General features: G+C 37.6%; 2 protein-coding genes across 2 annotated transcripts in view; one reads left to right on the top strand and one right to left on the bottom strand.

The window, feature by feature from the left end:
* Window positions 1-9,428, top strand: part of LOC148839539 (3',5'-cyclic-AMP phosphodiesterase 7B-like) — a 93,674-nt gene extending 84,246 nt beyond the window's left edge. Inside the window, exons 12-13 of the mRNA XM_088933725.1 lie at window positions 4,969-5,049; window positions 5,370-9,428. Of these exons, the coding sequence (XP_088789851.1) occupies window positions 4,969-5,049; window positions 5,370-5,569 (281 nt within the window). The 3' untranslated portion in view covers window positions 5,570-9,428. The remainder of the gene's footprint in view (window positions 1-4,968; window positions 5,050-5,369) is intronic.
* A 1,529-nt stretch (window positions 9,429-10,957) lies between these two features.
* Window positions 10,958-23,792, bottom strand: mtfr2 (mitochondrial fission regulator 2). The gene is made up of 7 exons (XM_088908841.1): window positions 23,701-23,792; window positions 23,185-23,289; window positions 21,761-21,885; window positions 19,828-20,045; window positions 19,118-19,430; window positions 17,695-17,875; window positions 10,958-11,098 (listed from the first exon to the last, which is right to left on the bottom strand). The coding sequence occupies exons 1-7, from the start codon at window positions 23,770-23,772 to the stop codon at window positions 11,003-11,005; spliced, it is 1,110 nt and encodes a 369-aa protein (XP_088764967.1). The 5' UTR covers window positions 23,773-23,792; the 3' UTR covers window positions 10,958-11,002.
* Between the last annotated feature and the right edge of the window lie 258 nt (window positions 23,793-24,050).

Raw genomic sequence — 24,050 nt, 5'->3', positions numbered from 1 at the left:
ACAGAGGGAAGTTTTAGCCAGGTGTGGATGCTGTACCTTGGTGGTGGTGGAGGGGAGTCCCCATTACCTGTAAAGCGCTTTGAGTGGAGTGCCCAGAAACGTGCTATATAAGTGTGAGCAATTATTATTATTATTATCATTTTAACTTTGAGAAACCTGACCCCTTTACAATTTTCTCATCTAATAAATTAGGGGGCTGCAATTAGCCGACAGCAGTAAAAATTAAATCCTAATATGAACCTTTAAATTTCATACCAAATATTATCAGGAATATTGTTATGTATTCAAAGAATAAAAAAAAGATTTCCATCGGCTGTCAGGCTTTCTCATAATATGTTTATATTGGGGATGTAGAGAGATGTACTGTATTCATAACAAAGAGATGAAACCATTGATTTTTTCGCCAGGCACTTTCCCCTGCAACAGAGCTCGCTGCATCACCTGCAAATATATATCTAACACCACACTCATTCAAGGCCCTTCAGGAAAATTCCCGATCACCCAGGTGACCTCTTGTACTGTACCTCCACCAACCTCATTTACTGTATCTCTTGCAGTAAATGCCCAGCTATCTATGCTGGGGAAACCAGAAGGAGACTAGGTGACCGCTTCAGAGAACATGTTAGGGCAGTGAAAATTAAAGATTTCTCCAAGCCCATAGTTTCTCATTTCACCTCTGACGGCCATATTCAAACTGCTCTCTCCATCTGCATTCTCAAAATAGGGTTTCTTAACTCCTGTAGCAGAAAGACATCAGAAACTAAAATTATCCTGAAACTTGGTTCACACCTTCCCCCTTCTCTCAATGACAGACTTGTTTTCTTCTAATTCTCTCTATTCATTTGTAGGTTTCATTTCACACCTCTCCTCACCTCTCTCGACTTGCACCACTTGATTGGCCACTCTGCCTCTCCCCTTCTCCTGCCTCCTCCACTCTCCCAGCTTTTGCTCTCCTATGCTATATAAACTTTGCTGACTGCCCTAGCATTTTTAAACCCGAACAAGTCTCCAAAGCCAAAACGTTGTGTTTTCTTCCTTCTCTTTTCAGCATGGAATAAACCTGTTACTTGTTCCTTATTGATTTTCTCAACTGTATCATATACAGTACTTCATATTCAGCATGTGCTTATTTTATGTGAAAAGGAATACCAAATTAAACTCAATATTCATAAAAGGCATTTGATGGAAGTGAAAATCTAATTAACTCAACCTTTAAATAAATAGAAAGTTGTACAGTTAGAAAAGAATGGTAAAATCACATTGCAGCTTATACTGCTACACTAAAGCACACTTTGGGATGAAAAGGAAAAACAGATCCTTCAGTAAATTTTTCATTTTTTTATTGTTGACATTTAGAACTGATTATTATTTTTTATTCCAATTTTTCTCATTTTAATTGTGCTCAGTTTGTTTTCATTCCACTCTAGTGATACAAACATACGTCAGAATGTGATATTTCATCCTTGCCACATTACAATAACCATCCCTGTGCATCATGGGATTGCTTCCATTCCCCACAGCACTTCTGAACTTGTGGCCTAAGTATCAGCTTCCCTTATTGCCTGATTTGGCAGGGTGTGTGTTTTCTTGCGGACTCCCTGTGAACTGTGAGGACACAGTTACTTCCATGCCAGTATACATGGGCACGGGCAGCAGGACTCCCAAGTGAGTACTGGTGTAAAATGTTGAGCCCACAGATTGGTCAAGTCACTAGTCAACATGGCTAGTAGCCCTCAAGCACTTGCATTCAATTGGCAGACTCAGATGAACTCTTGGTGAAACTGACTCCTGAGTCTTGGCAGAAGCCTGTAAGCATGCTTTGGAATCGGTACGAGATGTGCTAAATTAATTGTAACGCACTGGAGTTTGAAGTTACCTAATGATGAATGACTTAACAGGTATTCTGAGCTGTACTGTATAGGATTCATTGACAGAAAACAAACAATTCTAGAATGGTGGGTATACAATAAAAATAATTGCCAAATCCAATTGAAATAATAAAAGGATATGATAGGTTACTAAAGTGAGGTTTTACTGTGGTAATTAGACACATCTTCAGGGTATTCTACCTTTAAATAAATAATGAACATTTCCTTAACCTGAGAAGTGGCATGACAGTGTAGCGGCGAGGCTTAATAATAAGAAAGAATTAAGTGTTTCTGAGCTTCCCAAATGAGGCCCCATTTCTCTGTTCATCTCTGTGGTGCAGCCACAGAGAGACCATTAGTGCAGGGTGATTTAAGGTCCTAGGACAGCTCCCAAAGGGGGATGCACTTAGCTAAGTCTGGCTATCATGATCAATGGTCATCCATTGGCGCCTATCTGTCTAGGGAGTGTCAGTTGGACATCTGGACTGCATTCCTAAGTGCCAGGAGTAAGTGACTCATATCTCACCGTGGTCAACTAATCAGGGACTGGTAGGGCCGAGTAACCCACGTGGGACTCTGATGCCCATGGAACTTTCAGCCAATGAATGAGCTGAAGTTCCTCCAGGTAAAAACAGGCAACACAGAGAGCCTGAGAGATTCAGAAGGGGAGATTCAGATTCGGGAGATTCAGTAAGATTCTGGAGAGGATTCTGTGGACTGTTCTAAAGGGAATTCAAAGGAGAATTCCAGGGCAGGACGGCCCAGGAGCAGAAGGCTCCCAAGGGCAGGACATTCTCGCAGCGCGCCTCCTGACCATCCCGAGACTCAGCCCGGACAACCACGGAACGGCCAGTGTGTCCGAGTGCCAGAACTTTCCTTTGTTCTAAGAGTCTAGAGTGGAGGTTGCCAGAGAGTAACCAGCAGCAGGCCTCGTGAACAGGTCAGAACTGTGGACAACTGAATCACTATTCAGAACTAGCTCTTCATCAGGAACGAACCGGTCCTCTTCCTGACTTGCTGGGACCCATAGTCATCTTTTCTCCTGTGCACAAACTTTGCTAGTTAAAGCCAACACTAACTAGCCGGTCAGTGAGCATCTGCAGCGCACCATCGCAAGCCGCACAGCACAGCCTGGCACACAGCCAGAGAGCGCGGATTGGACAGCAACAGCCTGCAACTGTTTCTTTGTGCCTGCAGGAGATCTGAATCCCCAGAAATTGGATGAGTATTCAACTTCAATGCATTACAGCTCGAGAATTCAATTGTTATCCCAACCAGTTGATATCAATTTAATTCCTAAGAGTTATGTACTTGTTTTGAGTATCTAATGTAGAAGTTATAACCAAGTTCATTTACGAAACGGTCTTAATGAATGATATACTGAACGTATGTCCTCTTGATATGTGTAACACTTTGTAACTGATTGAATATATATCTTTTGTATTCTGATAACCCTCTCGATAAGATCTGTTAGGTTTAAGGCATATTCTATGTATTAATAAATGTATCCTCGTGTATTAGTACCTGTGTGTGTGCGTTGTTTGAGTTATATCGCATGGTTGGATTCTAAAGCCATCAAAAGAATCAACTTTGTGATTTACTGCTACAATTGAAAATTGTCTCAGTAAATGCCCAAACCCTACAGAACTGGTGCCTTCAGAGAGCCACTATGATTACATATTTGGCGTCCCTGAACGGCTATGAAACATTACAACAGAATGATAATATATTGCAAATGAACTGTAACAGTATCGACAAAATTCTGTTTTCAGTTACTTCCAAAAAGGAATTAAAATAAGGTGTCCTATGGATTACAGATTAAAGAAATAGTGATATGAATGTTTATTTGCTGGAGATGTAGACCACTGAAAATATTTTTAGCTCTTCTTGCATTTTATAAATTTATTCATTTTATCTTTAATTCTTTTTTTATTTTAGTTAATTTGATTTATATTAGGCTTTTCCAGGATTGCTTGATTCTGTACCTGAACTTTAAGGTATCCTTCTGGATGGCTCTTGTATTGAGTTAGTTGAGCAGGCTTCCACACGCAGTGGAATCTTTTCTAGCTGGCAGTGGTCTGTGATATATTCATTCCAGGAGGCCATGTAGGGAGGCTACATTTTAGGCCTCACTAGTCCTATGCACTCCAGTAAGACGAAGAGCACTCATTGGAGTTCAAAGGTGTCATTCTCACATGACCAAACAGAATAGTGTACTCAAAGACAATGGTGAGATAGTTAGCATTCTGCAGCTGGCTGAGGTTTACACATGAAAGAGAAAAGTCAGCAGGGTCAGGCATGCTGAAAAGGTTTTAAGGTTTTAAATACACTGAAATGCATCCCTAAGCCACATGACAGTATGGCATTATGCGAATAGACTTTTGTCATGTGATGCTTCCTTAATATCTGGAGGATTTAGCTGTTCTTTTTAAATGTATTCTTTTTTTTACAATCCCAATAATTTGCTTGTAATTTTGTACATCATTTGAAATGTACTTTTTTAAGAAAAAAGGAAAAAAAAGCTAATGTTTTTGTAAACATTCTGGAAGAAATTCACCATGTAAATAGATATTTTGGGAATGGAAAATAACTTGTAAATCATTTGAGACTGAAAGAAGATCTAAGCAAACAACAACTCTTCCTGCAAAAACATTTTAAAATGACAACAACTTCACAGAGATAATGATACACATTTTAATGATAAAACCTTGTCTGTGCCTTTTCTGTGCTTTTTTGTTACAAAATTAAAGAAAAAAGCAGTATTTGTTTTTTTTCCTGATGTATGGTTTGTGGCATGCAGATACACCGCTAAGTATTATTAATTGTTCAAGAAACTGATGGCTGATATTAAATTATTGCTTTTCATTTAGTTGTCTCAAAAACAACATGGCATTTGGTAGTTATATTTACTGACTTGCCTGTGAGATATTTTCTTCACACACTCTCTTAAACATGAAGAACTTTAAGTTAATTTTCAACACCCTGCAGGTATAAGAATTTTAATCCTGAAGACTTCTGTGACTTGCTATAATAAACAGTTTTACAATGACCTTTATTGGTTTATTCCATTTAAAATGCAAAGTTTTTTCTCCTTTTTTAGGTGACCTAGAGAGCAAATTTGACCTTGAAGTCAGTCCCTTGTGTAATCAGCAAATAGACACAATCCCTGGAATACAAATAGGTAAGTGAAGCCTGCTAGCAATTGATTGATGGTTTCCGCAGTAGGAAATGTAATTGTTATGTCAAAGGGACATCCTACAGTAGATCTGTATTTAAAACCCCGAGCATTTTTCAACATCAAAAGCAAAATGAAGCTTGCAACTACATTTTAAACCCGACTTGTTCTCTATTAATTTACAAACTACATTAATGCAAAATCTTCACTGAACTTTATTCTGGCCTGAAATATCAGTGCGAATGTAAACTGTGGCCTTTTAACCTTCCTCTCAAACCTGATCGTATACTGTATCCCAACATCTTTTTCCTTCATATTTTGTTCAGGTTTCATGACATATATAGTAGAACCACTCTTTGAGGAATGGAGCCGATTCACAGACAACAGTGCCCTGTCGGAAGCAATGATGAGCCACCTCAGGAAGAACAAAGCACGGTGGAGGCATCTGAGACACAAGCAACACCACAGAGAAGATGACAGCTCCAGTCTGTCTGTGAATGAGGGGGTGGAAGGAGGTGGACCATGATCAAGAAAAAAGGGCCTTTTGTCAACCTGGGAACAACAGTTTTTTTTTTCTCATGGTGATATCCATGATGAATTCTAGGAGCTGCAGGGCATACGTAGCATTGCCAGAGATAAAGGCAAAAGAAGCACCAAAAATGAGGATGAAAAGAAGCAAATGAAAGATCCAACCAAGCCCCTCATTTTCCTCATCTTCCTGTCTTACTATGTTCTTCTCTGGCCCATGGGATGGGAGGTTTTGAGGCTTCCACCAGCTAAGTGAACCATCAGGCGTTCATTTTCTGAAATGATACCATTGAAAAAAGACAAAGTGAAGGTGAAGGAAAAGAAGTAAATAAAGGCTCTTGGGAAAGAAGAGGATAAAAAAATCTCCACAATTCAAATTTCTAATGGCAGCTGGGCTGCACACTGGGAACTACTGAAAAGACATTAAGTGTAAAAACTCAGTTTTTTAAAGATTTCAGATTCTTTTTAAAAGTTACAACTCTTTTCACTTTTTTCTACAGTTTGCATCGGTAATGGATCGTCAGCCCACTTAGTATGAATTAAATTCCCTTTATTAAATCTGCAATTAAAAAGCACTTGAACACATTTAAAACAACTCTATTTTTTAAGAAACAAAAGGTATGACCTCACCAAGCACCATGTTCGACCTTTTTGCTTTTTATATACTTTTATGTCTGCTGGTAATGGTTACCATTGTACATTTTGCAAATGATGAAGCTACTGATTCACATGCCAAACTACTGTAGAAGATTGGTACCTGTATAAAGTAAGGTGGCAATTGCAACTATTAAATGAATACTGTTAACTTTTAATACAAAGGGTATTTGCAAGTAGTTTATATACTGTAGTTTCATAATTCACTATTGTGCACACACATAATGAAGCCTTAACATTATCATTCTAAATTGTTGCTTGTTAGCACAAACTTTTAAATTATTTAAATTGTATTTTTTTAAGAAATTCTAAACGCATGTTACAAAGGAACTGAGAGTTAAATATAGCAGGGCATTTCTAACCTCTCTGTTCTCAGATGTTCTCAGACATTCCTCTTCCTTTCTGTGCTCGTTTGTGTTTGCCTTACACCGACTCTTTTCAAGCCAGTAAGCTCACACGCTGTGATCATTAAATGTTCACATTTTTCTCAAATTTAAAACAGACTTTCATTATTAATCATGTTTTATTTCAAGTGAGTTAGATAAATGTTCTAAAATGACATGACGTACAGTGCCCTTTAAAAACATCTACATGTCAAAATTGCTTTACAGTGAAGCAATTTGCATTCGTGATCATGAAATTGATGTGAATGATAAGCACAATGGTTTATTTTTAGGGAATTCCATGCATAGAAATGTTCAATGATTTAAACTCAACTCATTGTGAACTAAAATAAGTACTTAGTGTTCAATCCAGCAATTTCCAGTTGCCGAGTATTGGGACACATTCACTTGAGGATTAAGTTTCATAGTGTAAAACGTGCTGATCGAATTTTATTTGATTGCCTGTCTCTTTGAGGCGATAACAGGATGAAAATCTACATCCCACCAGGCTTACCAAACTGCAATCATTTCAGACACTTCACTGCAGCCACTTTGAGATTTGGGCTATTCTTGCTCTGACTTCAATGTTTTCTTCAGCATGCAAAATGCACGCTGAATCGATTTTAAATCAGTCACTAGACTAGTAGCCAAGTAGTTTTCCATTTTTTGATTCCTGATTAACTGCTTAGTTGCATTGACAATATACCGTGTGTTACCGTATGCATTGCTGCATAGTGAAATGGCACCCAGAAAGTTTGGAAGCATTTTCTTCTACGTAACCAGTCATAACACTTCCGAAATATCAGATTCTGTCCTGCTACTGCCGTCATTATCAGTAATATAAAGATGAAGGAACCAGTTCCAGACACTACTATTACCTTAACATTACCTCCACCATGCTTCATAGATGAGGTGATGCTCCTGTCTTTCTTCACACTTTAACCTTGTTATCACTTCAATATAATTATCTTGGTCTCGTCTGCCCATAAAACTTTATTTCAAACTGCTCTTTCTTGGCTCATCTTTGCACTTCAGAGCAAATTCTAATATGGATTTTCTTGCTGCTGATGAGAGGTTTGCATTATGTGTTGTAACCTGCTGCCTCAATCGTCTGTAAACTGAATTTTGATACCTTCACCTAATATCTAGTGGTTATAAACTGCAGATGTTTTTTTCTTGGACAGTATATTCCAAATAGTTTTTAGTATGCAGTTTCTGTGCTGTGGTTCTGATTGAGTTTTTTTTTTATTCTTCAGCCTGCTTTTCTTTAATAGAAAGTTATTTGGTTTTTATTTAGACTTTTGACTGTGGACTCCAAATGACAGAGTCAAAGTCAGACAAGTTGATTGGATGTTCACAGATCTTTTATGACTGTCTCATTCCCCAATAACACCTGAGATAAAGGAAAAATCTGCTAACCAAATGTCTATAGCCCTTTTAAAATGAAATTCAAAACAATTTCATTGCCCTAGAAGGCAGAACTGACTTTATTAAAAATAAAATACTTATGAGTTGTGCTCATCAGTCATGTTTTTTTCCCCACAACAAAATGATTAAAGACAAAACTCTACAATTAACCTGTACCTTTTAGAGGGCACTATATAGTTGTCATGACAAACATGGTATTGGTTCTAGTACTGGTTTATTACAGTTTAAATGGCTTTTGAGACATGTATACTGTGCCCTCCATATTCATTCACTATACCCCACATATTGTGGTGAAAACCCCATCTCTGTAAAAAATATAATTTTAAGAGGAAGATGTGTCCTGCAGAAGAAATGTGTAATTCACATCAGAAGATGATTTACAAAGTATGAGCTACAGGGGTGTAAATAGGTCTCTCGTGTTTTTCTGGAATCCAGTTTTGTTATGTGCAATAGTGTTATAATTATGGTAAGAAGTATTCAAGAATTGTTGTAAACAAGACAGGTATACAAACCATCATATAACAGTAAGTTATGGATTGAATACTATTTTATCAGAATTAAAAATGTAGAGGGCACTGTAGATATCAGATGCCCTGATTAAGCCCATTGTGATATTTTCCCATATTCTATCAGCATTTACACTGTTTCATATTTTAATAGCTGCAATATGCCCGTTAAGATTGCTTTATATGATGAAGATGTTGATAGTGTCCGAAAGACAAAAGTACTTCAATCCCAACCTATCTAACAAATTGTCATACCTAAAACTATACATAATGTTTACTGTACATTTACACACAGGGCTGTCATGTTAAATACTTTCAACATGCAGAGCATGTTGTTGTTCCATCACACTGCATTATGTGCCTTTTTGTTTAAAGATATTGTTGAAGCAACACCATATTGCCATTATACACTGCACACCTTCAGTTGGTTTTAAAACCTTGAAACTTACACACTAATGCTGTCCTGGAAGAATGTTTCATTTAATACACACATACCATAATTACTCATACACTGTGATGTGAAAGTGTGTACAATTTGTTCCCTACTTTAATTCAACCTATTCTGAAACACTGTATACCATCTTACCCTACCTGCAAAAGTACAAAAATGAATGAATTACCCTTGCACCATATCAAGTTGAACTTTAGTGACATTTCAGGTACATCTTCGTTTGTCTGGGTCAAGTTAGACATTTTATATTTACATCCATTCAAAATGATGTTTCAGACCATCCTGAGTAACGTTGGGGTAACTACTCCTGCTAATGTAATATGAAATATTGTTATAGAAATGTATTTTACCGATTGCATTTTAAGTGCATCTCATTTCCCGTAAACCATTTTGTAAATAAACTATTTTGAAAATAAAAATCTATTTTATAATTTACATTGGCACAATAAGGCCATATGTAGGCTCTTTATGCATTATTTTAACAAATGTACAGAACAACACAGTGTCTTCTAACCTTAACCTTTGTTTTGGGGGGGAAAATTAAATTGTGCCAAACATCCCTATTCGGTATGAAGCAAACTGTCTTTTTAAACAAATTACTGTTGCCACAAGTGTAAATTGAGTCTATTATTGGACTGTTTGTGATTTTAAAGAACACTTTGTAAAACCATTTCAAGTGTGCATTGGTTTCCTCTTATGTGTAAACGTCCAGTGCTTTTATTGTTCTCTAAATTACATGATCAACACAACCAGGCATGGCCGTAGGCCTGTTGGTGTCATGATTTCTGTCATACAGTGATCACAACCATTTTCTGCCAGGATTTTCAGACAGGATTCCACCCAGAATAATATATTTCAGATGGCAAATTGAGAGCAGTCATTCAGCCCACCTAGCTTGGTAGGGCAGTAGCCAAGTTAACCTAACATCTGATCCTACCATTCCCTGAAAAAAAGCCAGGACATAACCATTAACAACATGGGGGGGGCAGTTATCTCCAGATACACACAGACCTTTGTGTAATAAAATACTTTTCCCCCAGTTTTATAAACACATTTCTATAGTTTTCTCAAATCCCAAGGTTCATATTTCACTGTTCATTCTGAAATAGTTTTCTGGGCTAACACTGTTAGTACTTTTGAAGATTTTTAAAACTTAGATTAGGCAACCTTGTTGTCATCTGTATCTAAGAAAAAGAAGTTCTGTTCCTTCAGCCTGTCAGCATTGAACATTTCAAAATGTGGAGACCACAATTGTACAGATTATTCTATACGAGGTCTTAATAGTGGATTTCACAATTTTAACATCCCTCAATTTAAATCGTACATCTCTATTATCCTGGCATTCTGTTTTTTACTGCTTGCTCACACTATATTTAGAAAAATATGACAGTATAATCACCCAGTTCTTTTTCATAGGTAGCATCTTTACTCTCAGCCTTCCCTACCTTATATAAATAACACTAGCTTTCACTGGTTTCAAGCCAGCCTTTCATGCCCATGTGAGGGAACATTCATAATCTGAAGACTGAGGTATGGCTTTAGTCGATACCCAGCCTGACAATGAAAACCCTCTTACACAGTGCCAGATGCAAAGGATCCACAAATGATATTAAACAATTCACACAATATGGGCTCAGTCTGTACCATTACATTTTAGTTTGACAGGAAAACAAATGAGCTGCATTATATCTATCATTGCATTGTTAGAACAGTTGATATTCTTCTATTCTGTAACAAATGTTCAAAGTTTTTCCATTCTTACAAGAACATTTTATACATTTCAAACCAACAACTGAAATTGAGCAGGTGATTCTACAGCAGTATGACCACAACCATTATACTAAATATCTTAACAGCAAAATGTACAGTCTTTAAAGGGCAGTATAGAATCAATCCTCATTACTTTATATACATCAAGAATAATAAAATATCTAAAATGCATGATAAAAGTTAAACAAGCCCAATAGTCGTGTGTAAAAACATTGATGTAAAAAAGAAGTACCGCTGGTTTAAGTACGATTAGCTCTTATTGTAGGAGTCTGATTCAGGAGGTCCGATTTTAAAGGTGGAAGCTTTCCAGTGCCTTTCGTGACTTGATATGGAAGCTGAAAAACAAAAAAGTCAGACTGATATGTAAAATTCTTCAGACACTAAGTGACAGCTACAAACATCAAACTTAAGAATTTAACAAAAGTCAATTTTTTAATTCGAAGCTGAATTAAAGAAAACAATGCTTTTATTTAAAGCCAATGCTGACCAAAATCACTGCGTTTTATAGTTTATTGTACAACAAACATTTTCAGAGAAGAAAACCATTGAAACATACAAATTCCTTTTGAATAGGACTTGCAAATCCTAAATTCAGGCACTCCATATAATAACTTAAAGACTAACTTGTACTGAAAATAAATTATAAATAAAATAAACTTTATGTATTATGGCAAGAACACACAGATTTATTCTCAAAGATTGAACAGAGAGGAGAATTTAAAGTGATATCCCAGAATCCAATGAAAAAAACTCTTAATGTAGACAATTACATAATGAAAACATGTTTACAGTGAACCCTAATCATTAAGGTAGGATATCACATCTGTTGTGACTTCACAAAGAAAGCTGTAGGAATCCCAAGCTCAAGAGATACACATCATTCTGTACGAACTATGCCACTAAAGCTCTTTATATTTTCCCTACAGGTTGTTTATGGCTGTGGAGCACCTGAGTTGAACATGACTTTTACCTATGGGGTTTTACCTTACAGATAATCCAAGCTAACATGAACACTTTTTAGGATTCAAATCAGCATTTGGAAAAGGACATGTTTTCAGTTTCATCTGATATGCAGCAGACAGTTAATTATGAACATTAAGATAATAGTTTGTGTTTTCTGGAAATATAAGACTATTCAATATTTTCTTATCTTGCTTAAAAGAAAGCAATCTGATAATGAAACAAGGCTAGCTGCTTTATACTTAACCTCTGAGCCACAGAGTGTTTTCTCTCATAAATCCCTCAAGCACAGTTCAAAGGTGATGCTCATCACTAATCCCACTGTCCACTCATTGTAGTCCTTCAGGTTACAAACTGATATATGGCTGTAGAGTTAGTTTTGCCAATATCATCATTTTCAATAGACTAAAGATGTATCTTCATCACAAGTACTATATTTAAAATATTGGTACAGAAAGGGAGGAAAATAGAGAGGGAAAATAAGTAATTAAAACCACCAAATATCAGGAATATGCCTGAGTGGTAGGTATAATTTAAAGCACCTGAGTTTTGTTCTCTGGTACAGCTTTGGCAGAAGAGTGATAATCAGAGGCTAAACAGAACAAAATTTATATTAAAAATAACACAAACTAAACATCGCAACACATTACGCAACACTACTTACAGTATTTTTCTACCTACATTATCCCAGAAAATCCAGAATATTAACCCTGTAACCTATGCACCTATGTATATCCTATGTCATTCTTTTCATCAGGATATACATAGGGAACATCTTCTTATATTCCCTTTCTTCCTTCTCTCTGTTGCTCTTTGTTCCATTATCTTCATTTCTTTCTCTTGCTTCTCCTACATCTTGTTATCCTGTCCTTCTGGGTCTTAAATGCTGATTAACCAGACTAATTCCATAGAACATTTCCTTTCATACATGTATTCTTGTTAGTATACAACAGGTAAACTTCCTATATCCATACACGCGTGCAATGTAATAGCTGCCAACTGCTTTTTAAAGGGAGTTTTGTGCTGCTGTAAAATAATCAGATAAAGCAGATCGTAAGGGAACATAAAACAGATTAACTGGAAACACTGCAGCTACGCTGATCGGTTTTCATGAAGTGAAATGAAATGGCTAGGAATACAAGTTCGTGTTTGCATATTTGCCAAGCAATATCATCTTTACATGCCAAGTAGAACTCCCAGAGCCACCACTGAACTTAGTCAGCAGAGGCACTCCTCAACATTATGTACAACTTCAACACCACAACTTCAGCTGAATAGGTTGTGAAGAGCGTTCTGGTGCACTATGGCTGCCGTCGCATCATCTAGGTGGATGATGCATATTGGTGGTGGTGGAGGGGAGTCCCCATTACCTGTAAAGTGCTTTGAGTGGAGTGTCCAGAAAAGCGCTATATAAAAGTGTAATTATTAATTGAATTAGAGCCCAAAGATGCAGTGGGAGGTTGAAACTACGAGGACAGGTATTAGAGTCTGTGACGGGGAAATGGTCTGTGATTGGTTTTGAATACTATACCACTCTTCCCTTCACAGGATCTTTCTTGCCAGGCTGCCAGCATGGTGGTCTTGACCATGGTGAGTACTGTGACTAAAGATGTGCAGCTGGAGTGCTGAAAAGGTCACTGTACAAAAGTAAGCTTGGTGTACTTAATTTGTGCTTGAGCTCAGCTGTGGAAGACCTCAGATATAGAGTCAGCACTGCAGGATCTCTACACTAGCTCTGCTGCCGAGCCTGACGCAGACAGCACTGCTAGTGTTAGCGAGCACCGGAAAATGGTTACAAGGCGGTACGATCCAAATTATCTTAAGTTCTCAGTGCTATTTTTATTATATGTGTGTGTGAGTGTGTGCTCATGTTGGTCATTGAGATTTTCTGTGGTTCCTATGAAAAGATGACTTGTAGGTGGTACTTGGTCCAAAAAATTTGAGAACCAGTGATCTAGTCTTTTGGAGGAAGCTAAGGGAGACACTTTAGCGCCGGAAATTGGTAATCTGACGATTATCCGCCACAGCCAGACTTTTCCTCACAGCTTGCAAGAAGTAAACAACATAAACCTTTTTATATGAACAAAAAATTACCAGGGATTTGTATAGGGTGGATTTTGCATTCCTATGTTGAATACACACACATTCAACTCAATTGGCTTCTTTTTTCTGACCAAATGTCAGAATATCTGGCAAATGTTAGATAAAACTACCAGTTTAAAGTGATATACACCATCTTGTACTTTTTTAAATCAATAAGGTGTTTAAATCATGTTTAAAAAAAAACAGAAAGACAAGATTTGTTTTCCCTTAAATTAAAATGCTTTAGCGGTATTGGCTATATATGTAAAGCTTTTATTTCTGTTCTATTCCTGTCAGGATCTGATAATAGCTCATTCTTGGATCAGAAAGTACTCGGCAACACACCTGAGACAACAATGAACTCTACTACACCTAAAGACTTTTGATTTTACGCATTTTATGATTAAGCACTATGTGCTATGCGATATGTGGTTTTCAACCTCTGTTTACTTGGCCCTGCAGCCTGATCAAAGCATCATCCACTTCAGTCACAGGATTTGAAATGACAGATCGGGAAAACTAATGCAAATTTGGCTCATCAGCACCCTTGGAAGCAGTGGGCAATGGCAATCATATTTGAATGAAAAAAAAATATATCTGACTGATGCATTTTTACACTCTAAATGTAGATGCGTATATACAGACTTGAAGCATAAAGAAATGTACTGTAACAAGATTCATGGTTATGCTTTGCTGAACTTCTGATGTACTACGCACGTTGCCAGTGTAGACTGCAGCATTGACTACAATAAGCACGTAACAGAAGGGGCAGACGGACACTAGTCACATGTTAAAAACATCAAAACTGCAGCTAGTGCAGATTAGACCTTAGTTGGATGGGTCTCACATGTGAATATTTGATCAAAGCATTGCCTAGAAAAACAGGTATGCTTCATCCTTCAGCCTCCAGCGTATATGTTCAGTTTCCTCTTAGCCCTGAAGTGATGCTGATGGGAAACGCCACAGGAAATCTAGCTGGTGCTAAGCTGAAGGCACCATGTCTTACATTAGTTGTAATTAATTACAACACTATCTCTTCAAGTCTTCTCCAGCTCAGATTAACCCTGCAGGTTGCAAAACTTGCATGAACAACAAAAGGCTGGAGCTAAAAAAGACGTTCTGGAGTATTCAGTTCTTCTACTCTCACTCCTATGCACCTTGAACTGTCCTGGAGAAGCAGTTCAATAACATCACTTGTAACCAAAGGACTCGATAGTTTGAAAAGCAGGCCCGTGTGCCAAACTATGTCATACACTGCTCATAAGATTTGCCAAAATACTGCTTGATCAACATTTAAGACTTTCTCTCCCCTCTTTCTATCTGGTGTTATGCTATAGAATTAGGCACTTCAGGGTCTTCAAATATCTAGTCACTGATCATTGTAGGTTAACTTCATACTTCATTTGGTTCTTTACCAGATTTTTGGATACAGATGACTTTTGACAACCACCAGATCTTTTATCATCATTGAAGATGACAGTCGGTTGCAGTACTTTCTACCCAGCTCTGGAACTGCAAAACGTTTACGGCAAGATCTGTGTTTCTAGTAACTTTTTCCAGAGATTCTTTCCTCGTGCCAAGCAGATAACTTGCTGGTTAGCATTAATGAAAGGTTGACTTGTCCTGTGCCACTGATTACTAAAGTGCTCCAAAGAGACAAAGTAAACTCCAGAATTTCTGATTAGGATGGGCTCTTAATTGTCTCCTCCTACATAGGGTGGTATCTCTATTGTATGGTTTTGGTAGGTGCTTTATACTTGGCTCTGCAGAAAGGCCAATAAAACCTGCTTTACTGGGATATGGGAGTGGTATCATTATAGTTGTATGCAAAAGTTTGGGCACCCCCGGCCAAATTACATGTTTCGTTGATTTTCTAAGTGAAAAGAAGTTAACACAACCTCTGCAGCGAAGAAACGTAAACTTGACATATGTCTTCAAATTTTAATGCAGTTACTATTTATTTGCTAAATTTAACAGATTGAAAAAAATAAAACAGTAAATGTGGCATGTGCAAACGTTTGGGCACCCCTCTAGTTGATCCACTAGTGTTATTTGTTTGTAAGGTCTCAGAACTTAATTGACTCGTTAGGCCTTAATCTAAGTCAGGTGATGACAATGCCAGGGCTTAATAAATTCTCTGACTCTTTGAACCTCTCAGGGTGTTGTGCTTACACTCAACAACCATGGGCTCCTCGAAGCAGCTGACTGAGGATCAAAAAACAAAGATAATTAACTCTTACAAAGCTAGGGAAGGCTATAAAAAGATATCTAAACGCTTACAGCTTGTAATTTCCACTGTCCGAAATGTCATTAAGAAATGGAAGTTAATCGGAACTGTTGAAGTCAAGACAAGATCTGGAAAACCAAGAAAACTCTCCGATAGAACTGCTCGTAGACCCCCATATCACTGCGAAGGACCTGCAGGAAGGTTTAGCTGGCACGGGAGTAGTGGTGCACTGGTCCACTGTGCCAGGTTGCTTATACAAACATGATCTGGAAGTGTCATCAGAAGAAAACATTACCTTCGATCTCATCACAAAAGTCAATGTCAAGTTGCAAAACAACACTTATAAGCCAGAGGTGTTTTAGAACCAAGTGCTGTGGTCTGATGAAGTAAAAATTGAACTCTTTGGCTACAATCACCAAAGGTATGTTTGGAGAAAAAAATGAGAAGCATTTGAAGAGAAGAACACCTTGCCAACTGTTAAGCATGGGGATGGATCTATTATGCTTTGGGGTTGTGTGGCAGCCAGTCGCACAGGAAATATTGTGCGGGTAGAGGGAAGAATGGATTCTACCAAGTATCAACAAATCCTGCAAGCTAATGTCCCACAGTCAGTGAAGAAACTGAAGCTGAAAAGAGGTTGGACATTACAACAAGACAATGATCCAAAACATACCTCAAAATCAACCATGAACTACTTCAAGAAATGAAAGATTAAGGTTTTGGAATGTCCTTCACAGTCTGCAGGCTTGAATATTATTGAAAATCTGTGGGTAGATCTCAAATATGCTGTGCAAGACGACCTAAGAATATTTCTGAACCTTACAAACAAATATCACTAGTGGATCAACTGGAGGGGTGTCCAAACGTTTGCACATGCCACATTTACTGTTTTATTTTTTTCAATCTGTTAAATTCAGCAAAAAGTAACTGTGCATTAAAATTAACAGAAATATGTCAAGTGTAAGTTTGTTTACTGCAGAGGTTGTATTAACTTCTTTTCACTTAGAAAATCAACAAAACATGTAATTTGGCCAGGGGTGCCAAAACTTTTGCATACAACTGTGCATTGCTCTGTTCCTATGTACTGTATTTTCTTCCAGTTTACTTTACAGCTTCTATTGTGTACTTTTGACAATTGGTCACCAAAGTCCAAACAGTGTTGCTTTGTGCTGGCTGTGTCGAACGTTGTGCAAGACTTGGCACATATTTCAAGATTAGATTATGTACTTATTACATGACATCCTGTACCTAACATCATATGTAGTCTTGAACTAATATTTAACTCACCCAACACAGGTGAGGTAAATAAAACTCTACCAAAAGCTTTTTTTTTTGCCATGAGCCTAAACAACTTGGTAAACAAGTCTGTAAAATCATGATATAAAGTCTACATGTAAAGAGTAAGATGCACTGAGAGTAGTAGGACCAATCGATCCCAATGAACAGTAGGAAGTCTGTAGACATTTGCATCTTAGAATGCACAAATTTGTTTCTGAATAATCAGTTCATAATCCGTTTCCACTAGATTATTAGCACCACCACGTGGGGTCTACTGGCATTACACAAAGAAGAACAAGATGACATTCATCAAGCATTTACTCCCCCTTGATTTTCAGCCCAAAAAAAAGTTTTATATTGGCAAAAAACAAAATGAGTACTTACTCTGGGAATCTCTGGACTGCCAAAAGGTGAGGTCTCAAACGATCGATTTTCTTTGTCAAAGGAGTCCTCTTTATATTTGTGCGCAAATTTTCTTTTCAGAGCAGCCGCAATCAGTGCGGCTGGGTCTGCAGAAGTGATTATTTTCTTGTCTTTCTTCATTACTGGCGTTCCTCCCGGGGACCTACAGTATAAAGGTAAAGAAGAAATAAACATTTCCCAGGGATCACAAATCGGTAAAGTCTAAAGCAGATGAACCCAAACACTCTGCAAAAGTGTACAGCAATCATTCATTGCTATATTAGTGTTTTTTAAAAAAATAATGAAGACACATATTCAATATCAAAACCTCAATTAAGGTATAAGTACATGGCCATATCATAGCACAAGATAAAGTTATCAACATTTTTCATAAATAACCAAGTTTACCACTGCTGAGGATAAATCTTGTATGATAGTTAAGAACAATCACGTTTATGTAAGTATCTCATCATATGCAGTTAACAATCAAGAAAAATCTCAAATTAGAAATCTAACAAATGAATTAGTCTTCATGTGTTTTCCATAGTACCTTAAATACAAATCTATCCCTAAAATTTTTCTTTTTTAATTTGAGTTTTAGAATCCACCAAAAAAAAATTAAATGGAGCTTAGTTCAGTGAATTAAGGCCAAAATAACATACTGCTCAATGGACCTAGAGAAGATTGTGCAATCTTAACTCCTGTCCAAGGTCTTGTATTTTAGCAAAATCCATAAGGTAATCACACTTCAACAGACTTTTCTGCTAATTGCTTCCATGCAGCAACTGTTTTGGAGCAAAAATGGTAGAACCATTTCCTTGCCTTTGAGGTATTTCTATGTGAACAGTATCTTGTTGCAAAATTGATAAGATAAGTACACTCTGGTGAACAACAGACTACCAAATGGCCTTTTGCAAAATGCACAACAAATAAATGCTGGAAGGGGTAACTAAAAGTCAGTTTGTTTAAGAAGTCCCAGAAGACAGACCTTATGGAACATAAAAGTGAATAACTTGGGGCTGTGATCATCACATTGAAGTTTCACTGAAGACCTGTCCAATATGAAGGGACTAGCGCTATACCAAAATCAAGCTGTGTATTAAAAACTGTGTAGTCCTTGAACCGCACACTATTTATGGAAGATATTTTAAACCATAATGTATCTGATATGTTAAACCTCACAAAAGGGATACTTGGGAAATCTCAGTCTAGGAAGATGGTCTTCACACCTTAGTGATTTTAATTCAATTAAAGCCCTAACTGACCTCACTAGATACTTCTTACGGAAGGGTATTTAAGAACTGGACAACACGTCAACAGTACCAGACGTTCCTTGCCTGAACGTTGATACCAGTATTAAGCAAACCTGAAACAAAAAGGGTAAAACTCTTGAAACATAGTATACCTCTCTACTGTCCGCAGCCGAACCTTATTCATATCCTTTAGGACGTCCAACATGCTGGGGAGACTGGAGGAGGAGGGTAATGCCCTTTCTCTGTGGCTCTGCTCAGTTCTGCTGGCTGCCCGACGCTGTCTGATTAAGTCAGTAACAGAAAGGTCTGGTGTCGCACAGCTGGGTGCTGGCGGCAAAGGAGGTGCCAGAGGAGGGGGAGCACGTGGAGGAGCTGGGACGGGAGTAGAGGTTAACACCTGAGGAAGACGAGACATCCTGGGGGTACCAGGAGCCAGAGCACTTTCATATTCAGAACAGAGAGGACCTGCAACACAAAAACAATTACTTGAACAATACTTTTCTCCTCCCAACTTCAATAAAACTTTCAATAAAGAATCCTGAAGTCACGTAGCAACAAATATTTGACTTTTACCATTAGTCAGTCCAATTACATAAAACACTAGTTAAGCATTTCTATTGCAGATACAATTGCTACAAGAATCCCAAAAGCATCACCCCCCAATATAAAATAAATATTAAATAAAATGGAGTCTAGCCAAAACAATGTAGTAATCTACTATTTATCACATTAACTGTTAAAACAAAAATTACAAAAAAAATCTTTGTAACACACGCAAAGCGGTTTGGTAAATGACAAGATTTTGCTATAGCAAAGCTATAAATGGGAAGTTTAAAAAAAACAGTTTGAACACAACTCTTACCAGGTGGTGTGGTTACGATCATAGCAATTTGTGCCCGTAGCCTGAGGAGCTCATCCTCCAGGGCTGTGATCTTCTTTAAGGCGTCACTGTTTGTAGGAGGCTGGGTTGTTTTTTTCTCTAACACTCGCTGTGCATGGTGGGATGGAACTGATAAACAAGTTGGTGGGGCGGTGAAAAATGGAGCTACAGACTTGTCATCAAGAGGACGAACCTCATTCCTTGAAAATTAAACAAACGCCAGGGTTAGATATTATCATATACTGTACATCGGAAAAAAAACTGATAACTGTATCAAGTTCACACAGTTGTCGGGAAAATGGCTTTTTTTGTGGCCAATTGGTAAATGCATAATGCTGATTAGCATTTGTAATTAAACACAATATACCTGAAATTAAAATGAGGCGTATACTGTGAGTCACAAAGTAGCAGTGTGTGCAGCCACAGCAAAAGACGCTGCAACACAATTGTGCACCAGGTTGCACATGCGGTCTTGTAGGATTCCTCTCTTAGAGCCTGGACAAGCATGTGCCTCTGAGCTCTGTACGTCACGCGTTGTCCCATATCACCCAACAACTATGGGGTGCATGCCTGGCAAGTAGAATATCCATGGCATGGCTGTCAGGTCCTCATGCTGCTGCTCATATAAGAACAGCTTGCGGTGACAGGAGAATGTGTGATGCCCTGCTGAAATGTTGTAATATAAAGATGAGCCTGCCGGAAGGAAAGCAAGTGAGGATCCAGGATTTAAGTTTGTGTAGTCAGGTTGCCATCAATCGCTGCAAGTGGAGTTCTGCAGTGACTAGACACTCGTGCTCAGACCACAAGTTTTAACAAATCTTGAGTTTTTTGATAAAATTATAAATGGTTTACCGCTTTTTGATATTCCTTAAAAAGCCTATTTTAACAATAAGAGCTGCTTATTAGGTGAAAATCTTCATTGCACTAGTAAGAGCACATATTTTGATAATTGCAGTTTCTTGACAAGTACTGTGGCGCACTTACTCCTGTGTGATCTTCACTCAGAGAATGCAAATTGTGTGTTAAATCATTTATATTACTTTGTACATAGGGCCATATTGTACAGCCAAGAGTGTGCATCATTTTATAATGTCTTTAGAAAACAAATTAGAACCTTTTATAAATAGTGTAAAAAACTCATTATTTACATAAAATAATCTTATAGAAAAAGTTCAACTGAGAACATTTGGATATACAGTTAACAACTACAGTACATTCATCACTGAAGTTATACAGCGCACACGAAAGGTGCAAAGGTTTGAGAAGCCTTTTGATTGGTCCCCATCCAGATATTTTGACCTAGAACAATTGTTAAAGTCTTGAGACAAAAAGTAAATGTATGACAAAGATATATATTTGGATTTAATTAAAATGGCTCAACAATAAGCAATGGCACCTTTGTGATCAGCAATGAATTTGGCTTTTCTTGTACAGTAGCTGTTCATCAGTCTTTTGCACCAGCTTTTAGGAATTTTGGGACACTCTTACTTAAAGAACTTCTTCAGGTTTGTGACATTTGAGGGTTTCCTTGCATGAAAAACTTCAGGTTCTGCCATAACATATCAATGGTATTTAGATTCTAACTGAGATGGCCAATCCCAACTGCAAAATGGCTTCAGGCATGTCTTCCATAGATTGAAATCACGAATCAATGAGTAGAAACACTGAGGCATATTTGGAGATTATCTGTCTGACATTGTAATGGTGCCCCACATTTATTGAAAAGGCTTTGTAACCCACTTCAGCCATGAGAACCACTGTCTTTTTCTTTGGTTCTCTGAAATCTCCTTAGATCAAGGCATGAATGGGTCCTCAGCCTGAGCAGTGCATACAGTAAATGACTAGCAACCATGCAGAGACCTCAGGTTCCTTGTTATAGTCTGACTCACATGTCGCAGATATGTTTTTCAATTACCTGAGCCTTGCATACGATTCACCCTCATCATGTGCTACCCACATCACATCTGCAAAAGAGGGTACAGCACAGTTCTCATCTGAAGAGTTGAGAGTGCTCGGTCGCGCATGTGCCTGCAGAGGGATCTGTTCAAGAAAAAGCACCTTCAAGTTACTAAGTGTTTCAATCCAGTACCTTGTATTTTGTAATTTAGCTGTTGGTATTTTGAAGAGATGTTTTCTTAAAAAAAACAGGATGACCTCATTAAGCTGCCTTTATGTTGGATGACAATCACACAAAGACACAAGTAGGCAGCAACTGTCATTTACTTGTTATGAAAGAGTTGCTTGCAAGACCTAGATTTTAGGCAACTACTATGTCCAAGTAGGGAGTGCCCAACTCCTGTACTCAAGAGCTGTTATCCAGAGGAGGGTCTCTGTAAATCTCTAGCTTTTTAATAACAAGGAAAGGTACAGTAGATTGGCAACTTTTCCTCCAATTAATTAGGTAATTAAAAGCTCAAATGGAAGGAAAACCAGAAACTTTCTGACTCTTCTGGATCAGAGTTGTGTACCACTGGCCTACATCAAAAAACTATACAAATAATTCTAAAGAGTTCATGAGTACTTAAGATTAAGAATGTTAATCAGGAAAGTTGTAGAAGAGATGTCACCTCATGTTAGTGAAAACAGGAGTTTCAACTGCAATTACATTTTTTTAGCCAGGTAAAGAAATACTCCATGGAAGCTACAGATCCAACTGGTAGTGTCACATACTCTTTTAAACAACAGCAATTCATACTTCTTCACTCCTGACTGAACTGCTGGTACCAGAACTGCTGATTTCAGACTCTTTTTCGAGCAAATTCTTAACCTAGTGATGTCAGTTCTGTATAACAGCATGAGGCAAGCTTGAAACAATATTAGGCTCTTTGAGAACCAAGCATGTTTAATGGGTATTTAGGTAAAGGTCTTGCATTTTCATTCTGTACACAATAATACCCCCAGCAAAGACGCTGGCAGTCACAAACTCACTGGCGGGGAAATATGTCTGAATATGAGGCAAGACCTCAGTGAACTGCGGTTTTCTTCTTGTTAAAAAAATCATAAAAGACTTTGTAAATAAAAATGATACCAATGAATTTTACTATATTGTATGGCACAAGAACAAAGCTTAAAAATAATAGAAGGCCATTCTACCTGCAGCATTTCCCCACAGCAATGGGATTTCCATAATCCACAAACAAACAGCACTTCTATAGTATAACAGGTTTTATGGACCAGTTTCCCTAAGCGTTTCAGATACATAATTCAGGTCCATGGGAATCACCACATGAAAGCTGTCTGTAAGAGGACTGTAAAAAGCAAATGCAAGTCGTTCCTGTCAACCGCCTTGCATTTGATTTATTTTACTTCCTGATAGTGTTGAAGAATAATAACACAAACCTGAAAATGAACCCTTGGACAGGGACTTAAAGGAAGATTTGTTCCAATCATACGGATAATACTACGGTACTGGCCACAGAGTTGATTCTCCCATACTGGCAGGAGCTGGGGAGAAAAGCAACCAGAGACAGAATGCAATACTCTAGAAGCAAACTTTTGCCAGTTGAAGCTATTTACAGTACATACAACTTTCATTTTTTTCACCCTATTACTATAATATTTGTCAGCATGAAACCCTTTACATCTCTCTCCTGGGCTTTGTCACAAAATTACAATAAGACAACGACAAACAAAATGGAATCTCTGAATTAATTTGTTTAATTTGTTAATATACAAAGAGTAAAGCAATCCCCATCTCTATAGGCCTTTACTTTATGAAAAGTTATTACTATTTGTATGCAAATTCGACGTTGATTATAAACAACCGCAAAGATCATTACGTAAAACGTTATTTTCTGAACAATGTTTTGTTAATTCTAACATTAGGGGAAAAGTTAAAAGATGGTGAAAGCTTACCATATCAGGTGGAACTCCAAAATAATCAAGTATGTATCGTAAAATGTCTAACAGATCCGCAAAGAGAGACATTTAAAACAATGGCAACCAAACAAAGTAAGAATTTTGCTCCCTGCTGTGACACGGGAAATCTTCGCCAGTGCTTGAAAGAGAAGGAGAAGTTGGCAAATTAATTTCATCATCCGAAGGTTAAATATGAATGAACAAAAGGCTCCGAACAGAAACATAACTGTTTAATCAACTGTTCCGATTACACAATGAAAGTAAATTTATCCGTGCCTTGCTGAGAGGCGTAGAGAGGAATCGAATTAATCTAATGTGTAAAAAACACAAAGTGTAAATCCTTTAGG

Source organism: Atractosteus spatula, chromosome 2 (genome assembly GCF_055471065.1).
Source record: "Atractosteus spatula isolate fAtrSpa1 chromosome 2, fAtrSpa1.hap1, whole genome shotgun sequence".
NCBI classification, from domain to species: domain Eukaryota; kingdom Metazoa; phylum Chordata; class Actinopteri; order Semionotiformes; family Lepisosteidae; genus Atractosteus; species Atractosteus spatula.
This window is presented reverse-complemented; position numbering and strand designations above follow the sequence as displayed.